The sequence below is a fragment of the Notolepis coatsorum genome (genome assembly GCF_963971535.1).
Source record: "Notolepis coatsorum genome assembly, chromosome: 13".
Taxonomy (NCBI): domain Eukaryota; kingdom Metazoa; phylum Chordata; class Actinopteri; order Aulopiformes; family Paralepididae; genus Notolepis; species Notolepis coatsorum.
In genome coordinates, this window is record NC_140177.1 from 115,269,761 (window position 1) to 115,287,645 (window position 17,885).

The following is a 17,885-nucleotide window of genomic DNA, read 5'->3' on the forward strand; positions in this document are numbered from 1 at the left end:
CAAGTCCTCGGATATGTGGACTCCGAGCCGAGGTACTTAAAACTGTTCACTCTCTCAACCGGTGCTCCGTCGATGCTGCTGGCGCTGTAGTCCCTGACCCCCGACCTCCTAAAGTCCACAATCATCTCCTTTGTTTTGCTGACGTTCAGGGAGAGGCTGTTCTCTTGACACCATCCCGCTGGAACCTTTACCTCTTCCAGATAGGCCCTCTCGTCGTTTGCAGAGATCAGGCCCACCACTACTGTGTCGTCAGCAAATTTGATGATTGTGTTGTTGTTCCGCTGTGCCACACAGTCATGTGTGTACAGGGAGTAGAGGAGGGGACTCAGAACACAGTCCTGGGGGGCCCCTATGTTGAGAGTGATGGATGAGGAGGTGCAGTTGCCTGCTCTCACCACCTGGGGTCTGCCCGTCAGGAAGTCCAAGACCCACTGGCAGAGGTCATAGTTCAAGCCCAGGTCCCTGAGCTTGGCTATGAGTTTGGAGGGGACTATGGTATTGAATGCTGAGCTGTAGTCGATGAATAGCATTCCCACATAGTTCCCCTGCCTCTTGTCCAGGTGTGATGCTGCTGTGTGCAGTACATGGGCTATGGCGTCCTCCGTGGACCTGTTGGGGTGGTATGCAAATTGCAGGGGGTCCAGGTTAACACTTTGAGTGCCACGCCGGGTTTTCCTTTTTACCCCCTTGATGCCACGGTCCACTTCAATGTTAACGTTAATATCGCCTAATCTATGTTTTAAATTATGGCTATGTGTCTAATCTGCCCGTCGCTTATCAAAGAATACTTTTCCAGTCAGTGCTGTCAAGGCAGATTGGTTTTTTATCGCTTCATTTCCGTTTCAGAGCATTTTGAAAAGCACCCGTTTTGAGGTAAAAAACAGTTCATTCTAGATCATTCTGTGATAATCGTCTTTTACTGGAATATTCCAGAACGTTGATATTCGTCGGCCTATTTATGAATCGTTTTCAAATAAACGCTAGATGATCAATATTATACGTGCACGCAAGCACATTCGCGCCGTGCACGGATAATCGCCGTGTTCATTTCCTCTTGGACTTTTACAGTGAAACCGAAAGAGCCCATTTCACAAAACAGCCTATATCTTCATCAAAATTTGTCTGATTATCCTAACACTGATAACATAGATTCCTTACCTGACATCAGATGGTATCCAACTGGTATATTCCAATTCCTGATCACCATTCGAAAAAATCAATAAGTGTATGGATCCAACGTGATACAGTAGTACACATGATTCCACGGGGCTGAGAGGCTCCAGAATGAACTGTGGTAACCCCGGCTGGATCAGTGGACTGGAAAATGTGGAGTACCGGATTTTTTTCCCCATCCATTTTCATTGAGTCCATTCCAAAATCCCTTATGTCATCTGGGAGACGATAGGGGGCGCTTTTTTCCACATATGATCGCCGGCGGCGCTTGGGTATACTCGGGTAGGCTCGCGTGATGCAATATGATTTCAGATCGCTAAAAAAAATTAAAAATCCGAGAAATCTTTCAACATAACTATCGGAAACCCGAGATATCTCGTGTGTGGCAGTGAAAATGTTAATGGGGAGGAACAGATGTAGCCCTTCACTAGCTTCTCAAAGCACTTCATGGCTATGGAGGTGAGAGCTACAGGGCGGTAGTCGTTGAGGCAAGCAGGCTTGGATTTTTTGGGTACAGGGATAATGGTGGACTTCTTCAGACAGGTGGGGATGACAGCCTGTTCTAAGGACAGGTTAAATATGTCAGTGAATACCGGGGCCAGTTGGTCGGCACAGACTTTTATTCACCTTCCTGATATTCACTTTCTTAAAGGTCCTCCTCACCTCATGTTCTGTTATCCTGAACACTGAGTCTCCATCGGCAGTGCCCCCCCCCCCGTCCATTGCAGTGGTTTGTGGGCTGGTGTTGTTATTCCCAGCCTCAAACCTCGCATAAAAGGTATTGAGATCATTTGCCAATTGGATGTCACTGTTCAGTTTGAGGGAGGTGCCTTTGTAATGAGTAATATATATCGTAAAGTGTATATTGATGCGTGTGTCTGCCGCACCGTCATTTGTCGAGTTTATTATTTAGCTTATCCCGTTTTGGAGACTTGCTTTCTCCCCTTTATTTCCCCCTGTTTAGTGTTTATGTTCTCGTTTCGTGTATTCGACTTACTGTCCTGTTTTGTGGAGACTGAGCTTTCTCCCCTTATGAACACCAGGGAGAAGAGACCGAATCACAGAGAGAGGGGCTCATTTATACCAAGGAGAGGGGAGGGGGGGAACAATAAAACTGCGTAGAGGGGACAAGGGAGGGACTGAACATTTGGGGGGAAGGGGAAAAGAGCCCAACTGAGGGAGGGGACAGTCCTCCACACTACCTCTATATGAATTGAAAATGGGGGACCCTGATGGAAACAAGACAAACGTCTTTCTCAGGTCTGCATCCCCTTAACAATTGTATGTATTGAGCCGTACTGTATTGTACCCATTCTGCAATCTGTTAAATAAAGTTTTCATTCATTCATTCATTCATTCATTCATTCATTCATTCACCTACCTCATCCTATAGTCTACCAATATATTACTGCTTAAATACCTGCTGTATGACATGTACAATAATTCCATATATACCATATATATATATTTATCTATAACCATTAGATATATCTGCATATATCCCTGTTTACATATCTGTATTCACGGTTATATTTGCACTCTGGTTAGATGCCCGTCAGGCTTGGGGGGAGGGGGGTTGGACACACATGCAGACACACACAAATGGGGGGAATCTTAAAGTTACCCACTGGTATCGCAGAGAGATTAGATATGGCGGAGAAAACACAGAAACACTGAACAAAAGATTTAAAAGCTACTGAAAACACAAGGGTCAAAGAAATGGGGGAAAACACCCAAAACTACCACCACTGCCTAGCGGTTGAAAATAAACGCCAAAGAATGCCACGCGGCAATTAACCCACAGAGAGTCTGGCGATTGACAGCTCACAAGAAAAAAACCCAAATAAATCCATAGCACACCGGAATAAACTAAAACCAAACCCACAGACAGCAGTCCATCACAGATGCCAACTTCTTTTTGTTGTACTGTACTTGTGCTGTACGATGACAATACATTAGGATCTAATCTAATCTAATCTTGTGTAAACAGCCATACTGACGGAGCCTGAGATGAGTGTGACTGCGATGGGAGATGCTCTTCAGGTGTCTTTCACGCACCTGCCCCTGACCGTGGGAGTAAGCGTGACCATCTGGAAGAGAGGCGAGGAACACAAGGTGAGATATAAAAACTGCCAGTCACGTTCTACTCTAATTTCTCATTTCCAAATGACACCCGTTATGGTCACTTTCCTGAGAAACATTTGACATCAGATTTTTCATGGAGGCAGACAACTTCAGTTATAGTCGAGCTATAGTCACTTTCCCACACCTACTCCCGAACTCTGCATGTGCAGATTGCCCACGGAGTCTCTGGATTGTCCAGAGATCTAGGTTGATCAACCTGCGCATGCGGCGTTTGGGAGTACGTGCAGAAAAGTGACTATAGCTCGGCCGAGAAAGTGCTGATCGATTTGGGATTGGTCTCTCCGTATTCGGGAGACTCAGGCGTATAAAAGTCTATTGGATCATGTCTCTAGCACCCCCACGGCCGTAGCTACCTAATTTCAAGGCTCTCATCCACATTCATTCATTTTATCCCCCCGCTCTCTCTCCCATGAGCTTAATGTAACACGAAAGTGCAGTGGTCTATGCTGAGATGAATGGGGAAGACTCCTCTGGCACCAGGGTGACGTACGGAGCACCATGAGAGCCAACGGGATTCATAAAGGAACACTTGACTTGACTGGTTCTATAAACCCTTGTGTGGTGTTCGCGTTTTTTGTTACTCAACCAATGTTCATGGTCTGGTGGACCCACATTATTGGTATTTTAAAACAATAAAGCCATACAAATGAATGTAAAAATACTTAACTTTTATCTCAATTACAAGCAATTTAGACATTTAGCATATAACCATATTACGGTTAGCATTTGCCACTTTACCTCTGCTAGATCACATTTATCAACAAAAGTGCTATTTGTTTTTTTTTGTGATAAAAAATTAGTATAAAGAAATATTAATTATAATCAAGACATCAATGGAATAAGTCATGTTTATCTTGAAGAATATAAATGAAACAAGGTGGAGGCAGACAGTGAAAGTACACAATGGATCTTTTAGTAAACATTTTATCACATTATTATTTACTTGTTATCACCTAAAATGTCCACAGTTTCGGGTCCAGTGGATCAGAATGTGATATAAATGTGTAGGGGATGCACAGTGTGTATTCAATAAAAATTTGTTATTTTGTATGTTCTCCACATAAAATGAGCCAAGACCATCATTTCTCTTTTAGTAAACATTGAAAATGGGTCCCACAGACCCGAACACCAGACAAGGGTTAATTACACCTAATCTAATAGAAACATGTTCCACTTTAAATATATTTAAAAGTAAGCTTAAAAAAGAACTACAGATCCTGTAGTCTATAGTATCCATGTGTATTTGTGTAAAGTCTTTTTAAAAAAAATTCCCAACATTATAATAGTTGTATAATGCTGTATTGTATGTATCTGTGTGTATGAGAGAGGGATATGCGCATGTGTTTGTGCATAATGTGTGGGGGGGGGGGGGGGGGGTTTGTGTAGTTATCCTATATAGGTTTAAGAGGGGAGGTCGCTTATAAGCCCTTGGGTTTTTTGACCTTTCCTGCACATTTGAACTGTTCTTCTTTCTTCTTTTTACTTATTTTATTCCAGAATGTATGTTTGTAAGTGCGAATAACAATAAACAAAACAAACACCTGTATATGTAATGTTTGGGGTTTTGCTCTCCTCAGGGAGCAAAGCCCTGGCGTTATTGACCTGTCTATCTGCCCTGATTGCATTCATTGGTGTGTCTAGTTATATTTCGTATTGGCATCGCGTCCCGCTCTTAAGCCATACCGAGATATACCTCATCTCATGTACCTAGTGTATACTCCATCAACGAATAAACCAAAATACACCCCTCACCTGCCAGGCCCCGCCCCTACTGCCGTACTATATTAGTACTTGGCATGGCCACCACTCACTCTTCCTCTATTTTCGTTTCCATCATAGTGGATGCAAGACGCCCTATGCAACTAGTTGTTCGAAAAGTTTAGATAATATTGAGTGCTTACGGAGATTTGCTTACCCCTGGAATCTTCGGGGTATGTTCCAACGACACGTCGGGTCTATTCTGATGTTCCCTCGTCTTGTGGCAGCAGATCGAGGAACAGCGTGCGAGGTTGGCTATCGAGCCGGCTTGCACACAGGTAGGCCCTGTGTCATCAGGCATTGATGCTAGTGTTAGTAATGCTGGTTTGTTTTGTTACACAACCGAGTTGTGTGTCGGCGCCAGGGGCGGGATGGTTTGGTGAACGTTCCCCTGAAATGGACTGTTCCAAGCGATCCTGGAGCGTGCTGCTACACACTAATGCTAACGCTAAATGCTAATGCTAATGCTAACACTAATGCTGAAATGCTGGGCACTGTTCTAATGTTCCCTGCCGTGGGATGTTGCCGCTTTTCCCTCCTATTAACCGGTTCATTGATGAAGGTCAGTCGGTAGCTAATGTGGGGGGTTTTGCTGAGTCCTATTTTATCCTTTTACGGGTAAATGGGTTGACAACAGGGTGCAGGGCGGGTGTGCCATGGCTAGGTAGCCTAGCCAGGTAGCATCGATCCTGTGCCTCGGCGGGGTTGAACGGTGTCCCACCCGGAAGCCGATGCTTGAGAGCGAGTCGGCCCGGCGGGTGGCAGTAGAGCTATACTGCTGCAGGATGGAATTTAGCGCCGGCCAGTGTTGTGGCTCAGCTGACTGTTTTCTGTCCACATTAGCATCGAACGCTATGCTATAGTGGGGCTACTGTTTTTGTTCTGTCTCTCTGCTACGGGAATGTCTGTCTATGCTACAGCCTTCCCTCCTCTCAACTATTCATGCTGACGGTCAATCGGTGTCTACTGGGGGAGTAGTGCAGGGGGGGCTTTGTTTACCTTCATGGGTAAATGGGCTGAGGTCTAGGGCTGGTGTGCTGTTGTGAATATTATGAATGAATGCGGGACTGATTCTCTCTGGTCCGCCTCCCCTTAACGTTGTGTGCAATGGGCTTACCCATTCTACAGTATGTTCGTGGTGTTAGTTCATTTATTCATTAACCCCTTCATGGTGCACACCACAGTGGAGGTTGCTGTTTGCAACCACCACTGGTGCTCCGTGTTAGCATCAGTCCTTTGCTTTTGACATGTTGAAACAGTGCCCCGCCCGGCCGACACCATGAGGTGGGTCGGCCCGGCGAGTGGCTGGTGGGCTGCTAAAGCCTGTACCGCCACGGTATGGAATTGGCAGCGATTAGTAACTGTGTTCGAATTGCTGTTTTTTCTATCAAAAAATGGTGTCTGGTGGCGGGGCCTTGAGGGCCAGCCGACGTCGACACATCGCGCGAGGTTGTTGACGTTATTAGCTTTGACTTAGCCACAAGCTATAACCGCTCAGGGCTCCCCTCTCCGCAGAGGATTTTGGTCTTCTGCTGGAGCGCGGGCGGTATTGTCCTAGGCCCCACACCGCCTCACACCGTGCAGCCAGAAGAAGAGAGAGCACGGCCTCGTCAGCGGCGATGACGAGGCCCTCGACAGGCGGCCATGTTTTCCCCCGCCAGAGGTATCCTGGCCGTTGAATCGACAGGTGTCCACAAGGCCGACAGCCTTGGCGGCCGAGGGATCGGCCATGTTGGATGGGCTCGGCTTGGAATATACAAGCCGTCGCCGTCCTGCCGTGAGCAGCCCGCTCTCCGATCACTCCCTCCCCCAACACCAGCGGAAAAAGGGGGCTCTGATTGTTTCCTTTGGCTGCGGGCCGCGTGCCTTCGTTGAAGCGCGGGCGGCCCCACTTTTCGCTTCTCATGGGGACAGGGGCTGACACCCAGTTGATGGCTGAGCCTGGGTCTGTCCATGAGAATGTTGTGCCGTCAAGCGGCTCCCACACCATAAGCTGTGTTGGTTGAGCCTGGTGTTACGTCTGTCAACTATAAGTGTTGTCAGCAGGGGGGCTCGAAACCTTTTGAGGCACACAGTGCAGGCTTCCCCGGCCTCGCCTTCGCCAGGCCAGGTATCATGTTGGTGCCTCCCACTCCTGAAAGATTGGTAGTGGTCTCGCAGGCGCGCGTGATTTGGGTGGTAGTAATATCACTGCAGGGCTACGGTGTGTAGGAACCCATGGGGGCCTCACACCTTGCATGTCCGGCTGCAGAACGACTCCTCAGCATGTTCTGGAGGGGTTTCAGTGGGGGAGCTTTTGTCACCTAGAACTGATGTCAGCTTCCCCCGTATCAAACCGGCCCTTTCTGTCGGGGTCCCCCCTTGGGTGCGATTGCCTCGTGGGTAGTGTCAGGGTCAGATGCCCCGACACGGAACGCTCTGCTCGCACGGGTCCAGGGTTGGCTACGCACAGCGGGTGGGACCGGGCGGACCTGCGCCACATGGCGGCGGGTGCGTTGGGAGTGTCATCACATATGGCTGCAGCAGTACCATATGTCAAGGTGGATGGAGAGAACGCTGAGGCGGGGACTTGTATTTAAAAACACAACCCCACCCGTTTTCGGGTTTGGTACAGACCCTATTGTCAGGGTCACCAGCAGCGACAGCTCTGGTCGACGAGATCTGATATCTGTGGACGAAGCAAGCCATCGTCGTGGCGTTTTCCTCCCGGTGTTCTCTGGTGCCTGAGAAATCGGGAAGGGGGGGGTGTCAGACCCATGTTGGACCATGGGAAGGTTCAGTATTTTTTGGATCGTCTCCTACCTGTTGAACACTGTCAGGTGGGGGTCTGGTTCTCCTCCATAGACCTTCGCATCCCCGATCTTCCGTCCTAGGGCTTACCTACGCTTCCTTACAGGGTTAGCGTATGAGTACCAGGGGCTGCCGTTCGGCTTTTCTCTGGCTCCCGCATCTTCACCAAGTGCGTGGAGGCCGCACTGGGGCCTCTGTGTCGTCAGGGGTTACGAAGTGTATTCTGCCCTGCCGACGTTCTGGTCCTTGGCGGTCAAGGTGGATCGTCAGGTCTCATGCCAGGCAGGGTTCCTACCAGCCTGGGGTTGCTGTAGACTGGAAGTAGAGTACTCCTCTTCCCAGTCTACGGGTGGAGTGCTATGGGCATCCTTCTCAGAGCGTGTTGCGACACGCTCGGGAGGTTCCGTCCTAGGACGGTTACGGCGCTGTCCGTGATACACCTGCTCGGTATGAGGGCATCTGCTCATTCCGTGGTCCCTCTTGGCCTCCTCTTCACCCCAGGAGGAGGTTACGGAGGTGGTTCTTTTCCAGTATGAAAATAGACCCGGTGAGAGGCAAGTCAGGACAGACAATACGACGTCAATACGAGTACGCTCCCCCCGTCTGCACCGGGCGGCGGGCGGCTGGCTATGGGCGTTCTCCATCTGCGCGGCCTGAGGGCTCTCCACATCCCTGGCAGGGTGAATGTGGGTACAGGTGTAATGTCGCAGGGCGGTCCTCACACTGACGGGTGGGGATTACGTCCGGACATAGTCAGGCAGGTCTGGGACCGATGCCGTGCCGCCTGGGATTCTTTCCCCCATACATCTGTTAGGTCAGTTGTTGGGGCGGGTTTGTTGAGGAGCGCAGGTCCTTGATCCTCATTGCGCCGGACCGGGGCGCAGCTGTGTGGTTCCCGGTCCTGGTCCAGCTCTTGGTATCCCGTCATGGCCTGTTTCTTGGTCATCGCGGGCCCTCTCTCAAGCGCACAGGTCTCTGTGTTAGTTCCCTGTGCTGGGCCAGCTGCTGGTGGTTTGGCTGGTGAGAGGGTGAGTCTGGAGAGGATGGATCCTTCTGTGGTTGGTACCATCCGGAACGCGCATGCTCCTTCCACTATCGCGGGTTACGCGGGTAAGTGGCGTATTTTCCAAGAGTGGTGTAAAGCCACCCTCTTGTGAAGCGTTTCCTGCTTGGCGTTGATGCTCTTTGGCTCCGAGCTGGGATCTTCAATTGGTCCTCGTCGGTTGTCCTTGGCCCCGTTTGAGCCTCTTGAGCAAGCGCTGTTGGAACGGCTGTCGTTCGAAGACTGCATTCTTGCTGGCCATCACCTCCGCTAAAACGTGTGGGTGTGCTTTGTGCTCTCTCGGTACGGCCAGAGTGCCTGTCTTTTCGTTCCGATAGCGGTGCCACTCTGCGGCCTAATCCAGCCTTCGTGCCTAAAAATATCCGGAGTGCTTTCCGCTCCGGGGATATTATGGTTCAGGCGTTTCATCCGCCTCCTCACGCTAGTGAGTTGGAGGCGGGCCTTCACCTGTCATGTCCGGTCCGGGCTTGGGGGTTACCTCAGCCATACTCAGGGCCTCAGGGCTACCGATCAGCTCTTTGTCTGTTACGGTGGTTCTCGTGCTGGTAAGGCACTATCGAAACAGCGCCTGTCCCATTGGTTGTGCGAGGGCATTGCCCTTTGCTACACGTTGGCCGGGCTGGCTCCCCCTGGGGGCGTCAGGGCGCACTCCACTCGTGGGGTGGCAGCCTCTGCCGCTCTGCTGGGTGGGGCCTCGGTGGAGGACATCTGTGCTGCAGCTTCATGGTCCTCCCCGGGTCCCTTCCTAAGGTTTTACCTCATGGACATGACCGGGGGTTCTGTCTCCCAGGCGGTTCTGAGGTCTGTGGCTTCTCCTGCTTCCCGTCCTTTGGTGGGGTAGCAGGGGTGTGTGGGTATGGGCCACAGTGTGTTGTGTCACACTGTGCTGTGTGTTCAAGGGGTTCTAGTTCCCTCTTGTTCGCACTCGGGTGGAGTTGACTGTGCCCCCTCTTCATTAGGAAGGATGGGGTGACGGGACTCCCCTCCCCCTTGATGTGGGCTTACGGGTCCTCAGGGGGTGCATCTGTCGGGCCTCGCGTCCGCTCTACCCCATATCTCGGTATGGCTTAAGAGCGGGACGCGATGCCAATACGAAATATAATGACAGGTTATGTATATAACCTAGTTATATGAGTACTGGCTAAGCGTCCCGCTCTTAGCGTGCCCTGAGTTCCCTTGGGGAAACTTTTGTTTGGAAACGATTTTTTCCGAGGAAGAGTGAGTGGTGGCCATGCCCAGTACTAATATAGTACGGCAGTAGGGGCGGGGCCTGGCAGGTGAGGGGTGTATTTTGGTTTATTCGTTGATGGAGTACACTAGGTACATGAGATGAGGTATATCTCGGTATGGCTTAAGAGCGGGACGCTTAGCCAGTACTCATATAACTAGGTTATATACATAACCTGTCGTTAGGGTGGCTTTATATACTCTTCCGTGTTGCTACTGACACTGTTAGTCGATCACCAGAATATCCGTGAGTAATGCCTTTGTGAGTAAGACTTATCACTCTTGCCATGGCGAAAAAGTCTGTTCGCCAATTGTTTTGATTGCCGTGTGAATTAGTTATTGAAAGTGTATCTTGATGCGTGTGTCTGCCGCACCGTCGTTTTGTCGAGTTTATTATTTAGCTTATCCCGTTTTGGAGACTTGATTTCTCCCCTTTATTTTCCCCTGTTTAGTGTTTAAGTTCTCTTTTCATGTATTCGACTTACTGTCGTGTTTTGTGGAGACTGAGCTTTCTCCCCTTTTGTTTGTACCGTTTATACGTGCCACTCGCTACTCAAAATAAAAGAGTATTGCTTTTATTTGTGAAAACCAACTCCTGCATCCCGTCTCCTCTGTTTTGCACTGCACCTGGGTCCAACACACCTACCCAACCGTAACAGTATACATGTTTTAACTGGATCAGCTTATTAGTGTATATAACTTATTGCCGTCATCTCCAAGGCAGGCTTCCATGCAAGTGATTCCAGCAGGTCAGAATTCACTCCATATCACCGCCCTGCAGGAGGGAGCGATGTACTGCGTCACAGCCCACACAAACCTGGACATGCAGCACACAAGCAGCAGCACTGAACAGTGTGTCACCATTATAAGTAGGTGTTTTACACATACATACAAGCAGCAGCACTGAACAGTGTGTCACCATTGGAAGTAGGTGTTTTACACACACGCACGCACGCACACGTGTGCGCGCACACACACACACACACACACACACACACACACACACACACACAGATTCCTAGCTACTGGCATCTTTCCTCTGACCAGCCTCAAACCATGAACCCTCCTCTCACTAGCACTGTATGACCAAGAGAGTTTAATACCACGGTCTTATGCGGTCTGCCATCTGAAAACCATCCAATTCACACAGCAAAGCAGGGGTATTCCCACTTAGGAGATAGTTTACATCAAGTTGCTATTATGTCAACTGATTGGACACACCCACACACATTTTAAATACTTAAAGGTGCTATAGATAACATTCTGCCACTAGATGTCGCACTAGAGCACTAGCACATCCTTTATCCAATCTGGTGCATTCCACATGGGGGGAAATGGGAAGTAGGGCGGGGATACATACATGTAAACAAAGTTCATTTTGGACCCACCAAAACGTTTTAAATGATACATTCATTAATCAATAATGTTTTTTTTTGGGGAAAAGCAATACTTTTATTTTGCACTTATCTAAAAGCTCTGTGGATGTTTTTTTTTTTTTTACATAAAAAATCTATAGCAATCTTTCATTTGAATCCATAATCATGCACACAGGATTTAGATATTTAGAAAGAAGATTTTACATTTGAGGACATACCAGCCCCTCCAGGATGTTCCAATTGCAATAATTAACACTAATTCAACCAAATCCCACGCAATTTGCGACACTGTTTTTGGCATGAAACGGTCAAGCTGCTCACAATTTCCTGGTTCTGGAGCTATGGAGCCACTTAAAGGGGAAATTCCCCCTATAATATAATTCCCACATATTATTTCTATTATACTATACAGCTCAGTTTCAGCTTGTGAATATGAACACGTCTTGTTAAGCTGAACACCAGAGAGACCAGACTCTAACCATGATAGCATCAGTGACTGAGAGACAGTGAATAAGGGAACAACTAGGACACTATGACAGCACCCATGGTGATTTTACTGGGAAATGGGTATATCTTCTCATTCAGAGTTGTAAGCCGCACATTTACATAAAACAAATTGTCAATGGACCAACTCCAAAAAGTGTCACTTGAAGATGTCACAAATGCAAGTATTGATTTCCGGATTAGGAAGACAGTTGTTCATGTTTATAGATATTGACTTAAAGGGTCACTTTACAAAAGAAAAAACAGATATTATATGTTGCACATAATCTCGCACATATCCAAAAACTAAACAGTTTTACACATTCATTTAGTTTGATGAGAGTAAAATTAAAACCGTGAAATGATGTAGATGAAAAAATAGCCATACCTCGTCTTATAAGGACTGCTACCTTATCATTTGATTGAGCTGTAATTAACACAACACAAGGATTCAGTGTCCTCTGATGACATCACTGGTGGCTATATTCAAACACGTTTACGCTCAATAACTGACACACTAAATTAATCTATTTAGAGGTTTTGGATGTGTGTGAGATTATGTGCAAAATAAATCAGCATTGTTTTGGTGAAGTGCCCCTTTAATTGTCACTGGAATAACACAATGCTCTGCTTTGATTTAAATTTTAATGTTACTCTGCCACATTGTAGCAACAATGGAACAATCTTCATTTGACTTTTCAATCACAATTCTTTTCACAGACTGGCAATTTTCACAATATCCTGTAATTTCCCCACAATATAAAACAGACTGCATTGCAATTTTTGAGAAAAGCCACCACAAAATCAAGGATTTCAGATTGCAATAATCAACAACCCCTAATGCTGGATGTTCCTCCAGGTCCTGGAAGCCCCTGGATGACGCCCACCACAGCGGTGGTCTCTGTAGTGATCATGGCAGGCTTGATTTACACAGTGTTTTGGTCAGTCATACACTGTCAAGACTACCTCCGCAAAGAGCCACTGCCTTACGCACTGGTGAGTTACTGGTTTGTATACCTGTATATATACATATACATAATACTGTGTGTGTGTGATTGACATAGAACTATATAATTAATTAAAATGTCAGATAATTGAGTTCAATAAGTGTTCAACAATATTTACAGGACAAAAGTAGAACCTTACAAATAGTAGATGTTTGGGGCCGATACTGATACTGAGAAAAAAACGATATATTGGCTGATATTCACACACAATATTTTACCAAGGCTCCTTCAAACTTAGTTATCAAATAATTTTGAGGTATTGCTATTTTACAGTTGAACAAAGGTTACAACTATTATGTGTGTGTATGTGTTTTAATCTAACTTCAAATGAATGAGTGCTGCAAGTAGCACTTCCAGGGTTCAAGCAATTGGCCTGCTCCTATAACAGCCATGTGCTCTGAACAGGCACGCCCCCTGACCACGCTGCAAGCAGCAATACCAGGAACCAAGCAATTGGCCCGTTCCGAAGGGCCAATGGCCATGCCCTGAACTGAACGGGCACTGCACTAGTGTTACAGTACTTGTAATAATTTTTTTTAAAGTAACTAAAGTAACTATTTGTACTGCATGTACAAATATTATAATAATAATTATGCATGGGACTGGCATAAATGAGCTTGGCAGTAAAGAGGAGTCTTGTATGGTTCCAGAGCTCTAGAAAAAAGATTTTTTTCCCTTTTTTTTATGTTTTTGGTAGATATTTTATTGTTTTTTTTTCGGACAAGTCCGGCAGAGAGAGAGAGGAAGTATGGGAGGATAGATGGGGGGAAGACATTCGGCAAAGGTCGCCGGGTCCGGGAGTCTAACGCGGGACGCGTCTATTCGAAAGGCAACCGGTTCATGCTTCCGCGTTCGCGTTTTGCGCTCTGATTGGCCACTGCTGTTTCTGGTCGCACCAATCGTGTGACGGCAAGTTATTTCGCCGGTTAAGCTTAGGCACTCTTTCGAAGTTGGTTAAGGTTAGAGTTTGTCTTAGAGCATGGCGATAGAACGCCAGCCCTGATTCCAAACTCTAACCAACTTCGAAAGAGTTGCCTAAGCTTAACCAGTGATAAACTAGGCGTTAGGTAGTTTGCTGCTGGTCGAGGCGGAAATGGGCGCGTCACGCGATTGGGCGCACATGTCACATGACCAGAAACGTCAGTGGCCAATCAGATTCGCAAAACGCATGAACCGGTTGCCTTTCGAATAGACGCGTCCCGGGTACTAGCTCACAACCCTTTCTTTATCACTTTAATCTAGCAAGCTCATGACCCTTTCTTTATCACTTTAATCTAGCTCACAACCATTTCTTTATCACTTTAATCTATCTCACAACCCTGTTCTGTAATACTGTCTGCAGCAAACCGACGGCCAAAGACTCAAGTTCCCTGTTGTGGAGGCGGAGCTCTGCGAACCAGTCCATGCTGTCCTGTTGATTGGCCACACCCCCATGTCAGTGGTGGTGTTGAGTGAAGACATGAATGAGTGAAAGCAAAAGCCTTCTGATGGACCGGACAACATTGTGCTGTTTATATTAAAGCCAGAATGAACTCATTGTCAACAGACCCAAGATCAGTTTTCTCCAATTGCCAATCCAAACGTCTTCTCTGCTGTGAATTATTTAAGCATGTGAAAGCTAAATTAACATCTTTCTAAAGATGTATCATCCTTTTCATATAAATGGACTGATAACACTTCTATCCGAAGTGCTTTACAACTTATGCCTCACATTCACCCATTCATTCATACATTCACACACCGACGGTAGAGGCAACCATGCAAGGTGCCAACCTGCTCATTGGGAGCAGTTAGGGGTTAAGTGTCTTGCTCAAGGACACATCGACAAGCTGCCGGAAGGAGCCAGAATCCAACCAGGAACCTTCTGAATACCTCACGACCACTCTACCTCCTGAGCCACTCAGTGACATGTGTAACGTTCTGGGTTCTCGGGTCTGGTTGACCTGAGATCCCGGCTACCATCCTGTCACCTGTCACTTTCCTCCCCTTTGATTGTATTATTGGTTGTCACCTGGGATTGGCTGTCACTCTGTGGAACGTGTGGAATATCTGGTATGTTGCCCTTAAATAACTCCTGTCTTCTTTGTTCCTCGTCGGCTCTTCACACAATCTCCAGAACCAGTATGCGGCGGTACCAAGAGACAAGTGCTGCGGTGACTTGTATTCTCTCCTATTGCTCTCTATTGTTTAGTACTCTTATTTACCTAACTGCTCTACGGTGTGTTCCTAATAAAGAGGATACCCGAATTGTGAAGAACGAACCTACTCTCTGTCTCCTTATTGCCAACCACTATTGGAACTCTACACTCTTACCTGGTGCCACCGTAACAGAAGAGCCGACCAAGATGAGTTCCACGGAGGCAATTTGGGCGGAACTCCAGGCGCAGAAGGGCGGTCTGCGGGTGGTGATGGAGCGGCAGAAGGAGGTGGGCAGCGAGCTGGGTCGCCTGGGCAGTATATCCGGTACTGCCCAGAAGACGCCGGATTCAGCCCTGGCCTCGGCCAACATTGCTCGCCAGGCGGCTGCCGAGACGAGGGCTACAGGAAGTCTCTCGTTGGAGGATACGGCTTCCAGCAGCGAAGGGGGGCGATCGTTCCCAAAGGAGCTTCGGGAGCCGAGGCTGACGCCGCCTGGACGCTACGGGGGAGCCCAGGAGGGGTGTCGAGAGTTTGTCACCCAGTGTTCGCTTGTCTTCCAGCTCCAGCCACGGTCATTCCCTTCCGCCATGTCCCTTGTGGCCTATATCATCACCCTTCTCACCGGCCGGGCCCTCTCCTGGGCTACGGCAGAATGGGAAAGCGGGTCGACGATCTGCCATGATGCGGACGCCTTTACCGGGGAGTTAAGACGTGTTTTCGACACTTCCCGTGTAATTTCCATTTATGAAGCCGGTGGGCAACTTATCGCTTGCCGGCAAGGCCTCCGCACCGTGGCAGATTATGTCATTGATTTCCGCATTCTGGCCCGGGAGGCGGCCTGGCCCGAAATACCCTGCTGTGTTCTGTTTGTCCAGGGGCTCTCGGTTCGCATGAAGGATGAGCTGTCGGTTCGCGAATTGCCGGAGCACCTGAATGGCATCATAAACCTGGCCATTAAAATGGACAATCGGCATCGGGAGAGAGGACGTGAGAGAGGATCAACAGCGTCTCAGCCTCAGGTACGATTCCCTTTCTCTTCCGGTGCCGACCTCATTCCGCGATACACAGGCGAACCACTGCAGTTGGGAGCGCTGTCGCTCTCCGACGCCGAGAGGAGGAGGTACGTGGAGCAGAAGCACTGCTTCCGGTGTGGGCGGACCGGTCACCGCTTCGGCAGTTGTCGGGCTGAGTCGGAAAACGGGAGGGCTCGCTAGGCTCTGGAGAGGCTTTAGCAGGTGGGCTCCTTTCTCCTTTCACCCGGGATTTGCGCAAGTTTTTTGAGGTTACTGTGGGTTGTGGGGAGACTTTCAAAAAGACCAGGGCATTGGTGGATTCGGGGGCAGTGGGGAATTTAATTCATGTGGGGTTGGCTGAACAGTGGGGTTTAGCCTTAGAGACATTGCAGGTACCTATTCCGGTCCAGGCGTTGGATGGACAGCCACTGGGTGATGGGATCATTACCCAGAGAACGGCGCGATTGCACATTCAAGTGGCCGGTGGGGGGTGGGAATGGGTACAGTTTTATGTCATCAGATCTCCTCAGTGTGTTGTTGTTTTGGGTCATCCGTGGTTAGCCGAACGTAATCCTGTCATTAATTGGGCAACGGGTGAACTTTCGGTGGGGAGCGGCGTCGAGTCGTCCCCCGGCGAGGTTTTACCCACCCCTTCTTCTTTTTTGTCTCTCTCTTCTCTCTCCAGGATGGTGGTGAGCGTTGCAGATTCTGTCATACCTCCTAATCCTGATTTAATGGGTGTACCCGAGATCTATTGGGACCTTGCAGACGTTTTTAGTAAATCGCGTGCTAAAACACTACCGCCTCATAGGTCATACGACTGCCCCATTGATCTTCTACCCGGTACCTTTCCACCCTGTGGGCGTATGTTCTCCCTCTCTCGCCCTGAGACTGTGTCTATGAACGATTACATTCAGGAGGCATTGCTCGCGGGGCATATCTGCCCTTCCACATCCCCTGCCGGCGCTGGCTTCTTTTTCGTTGCTAAAAAGGATGGGGGTCAGCGACCGTGCATTGATTATAGGGGATTGAACAATGTTTCCGTTAAGATCCGTTATCCCCTACCTCTCATGGACACCGCCTTTGAGTGCTTACAGGGGGCACAGGTCTTCTCTAAACTTGACCTACGTAATGCATACAATCTGGTCAGGATTAGAGAAGGAGACGAGGAAGACTGCATTTAATACTCCTAATGGGCATTATGAGTATTTAGTCATGCCTTTTGGTTTAGCTAATGCTCCAGCAGTCTTCCAAAGCCTGGTTAACGACGTGTTGCGGGACTTAATTGGGGTGTCAGTTTTTGTTTACCTAGATGACATCCTGATTTTTTCTCGTGATATGGTGCAACACCAACTGCATGTTCGTGAGGTGCTTCGCCGTCTCCTTGAGCATCAGCTATTTGTTAAGGCAGAGAAGTGTGTTTCACACTGACACTGTTTCCTTCCTGGGCTTTGTGTTGACGAAGGGTGATCTTCGCATGGATCCAACCAAGGTGAGTGCAGTCTTGGATTGGCCACAGCCTTCGTCGCTCAAGGAGCTGCAACGGTTTTTGGGCTTTGCAAATTTTTACAGGCGTTTTATTCACAATTTTAGCGCCTTAGCCAATCCGTTAACAGTTCTCACTAAGTCCTCTCTCTCTGGCTTTGAATGGTCGCCTAGGGCAGAGTCGGCCTTCTGCGACCTCAAACGTCGATTTACCTCCGCCCCTGTA

The 17,885-nt window shown here is 48.3% G+C and overlaps 1 protein-coding gene across 3 annotated transcripts in view; it reads left to right on the top strand.

The window, feature by feature from the left end:
- The window catches only part of crfb16 (cytokine receptor family member B16), a 40,440-nt gene extending 25,163 nt beyond the window's left edge, over positions 1-15,277 (top strand). For 2 of the 3 annotated variants that reach the window (XM_084327439.1, XM_084327441.1), the window contains 4 exons: positions 3,164-3,288; positions 10,881-11,025; positions 12,875-13,011; positions 14,365-15,277. In XM_084327439.1, coding sequence (XP_084183565.1) covers positions 3,164-3,288; positions 10,881-11,025; positions 12,875-13,011; positions 14,365-14,493 — 536 coding nt within the window. In that variant the 3' untranslated portion in view covers positions 14,494-15,277. The remainder of the gene's footprint in view (positions 1-3,163; positions 3,289-10,880; positions 11,026-12,874; positions 13,012-14,364) is intronic. The other variant, XM_084327440.1, reaches the window with a different exon arrangement.
- Positions 15,278-17,885: the final 2,608 nt, after the last annotated feature.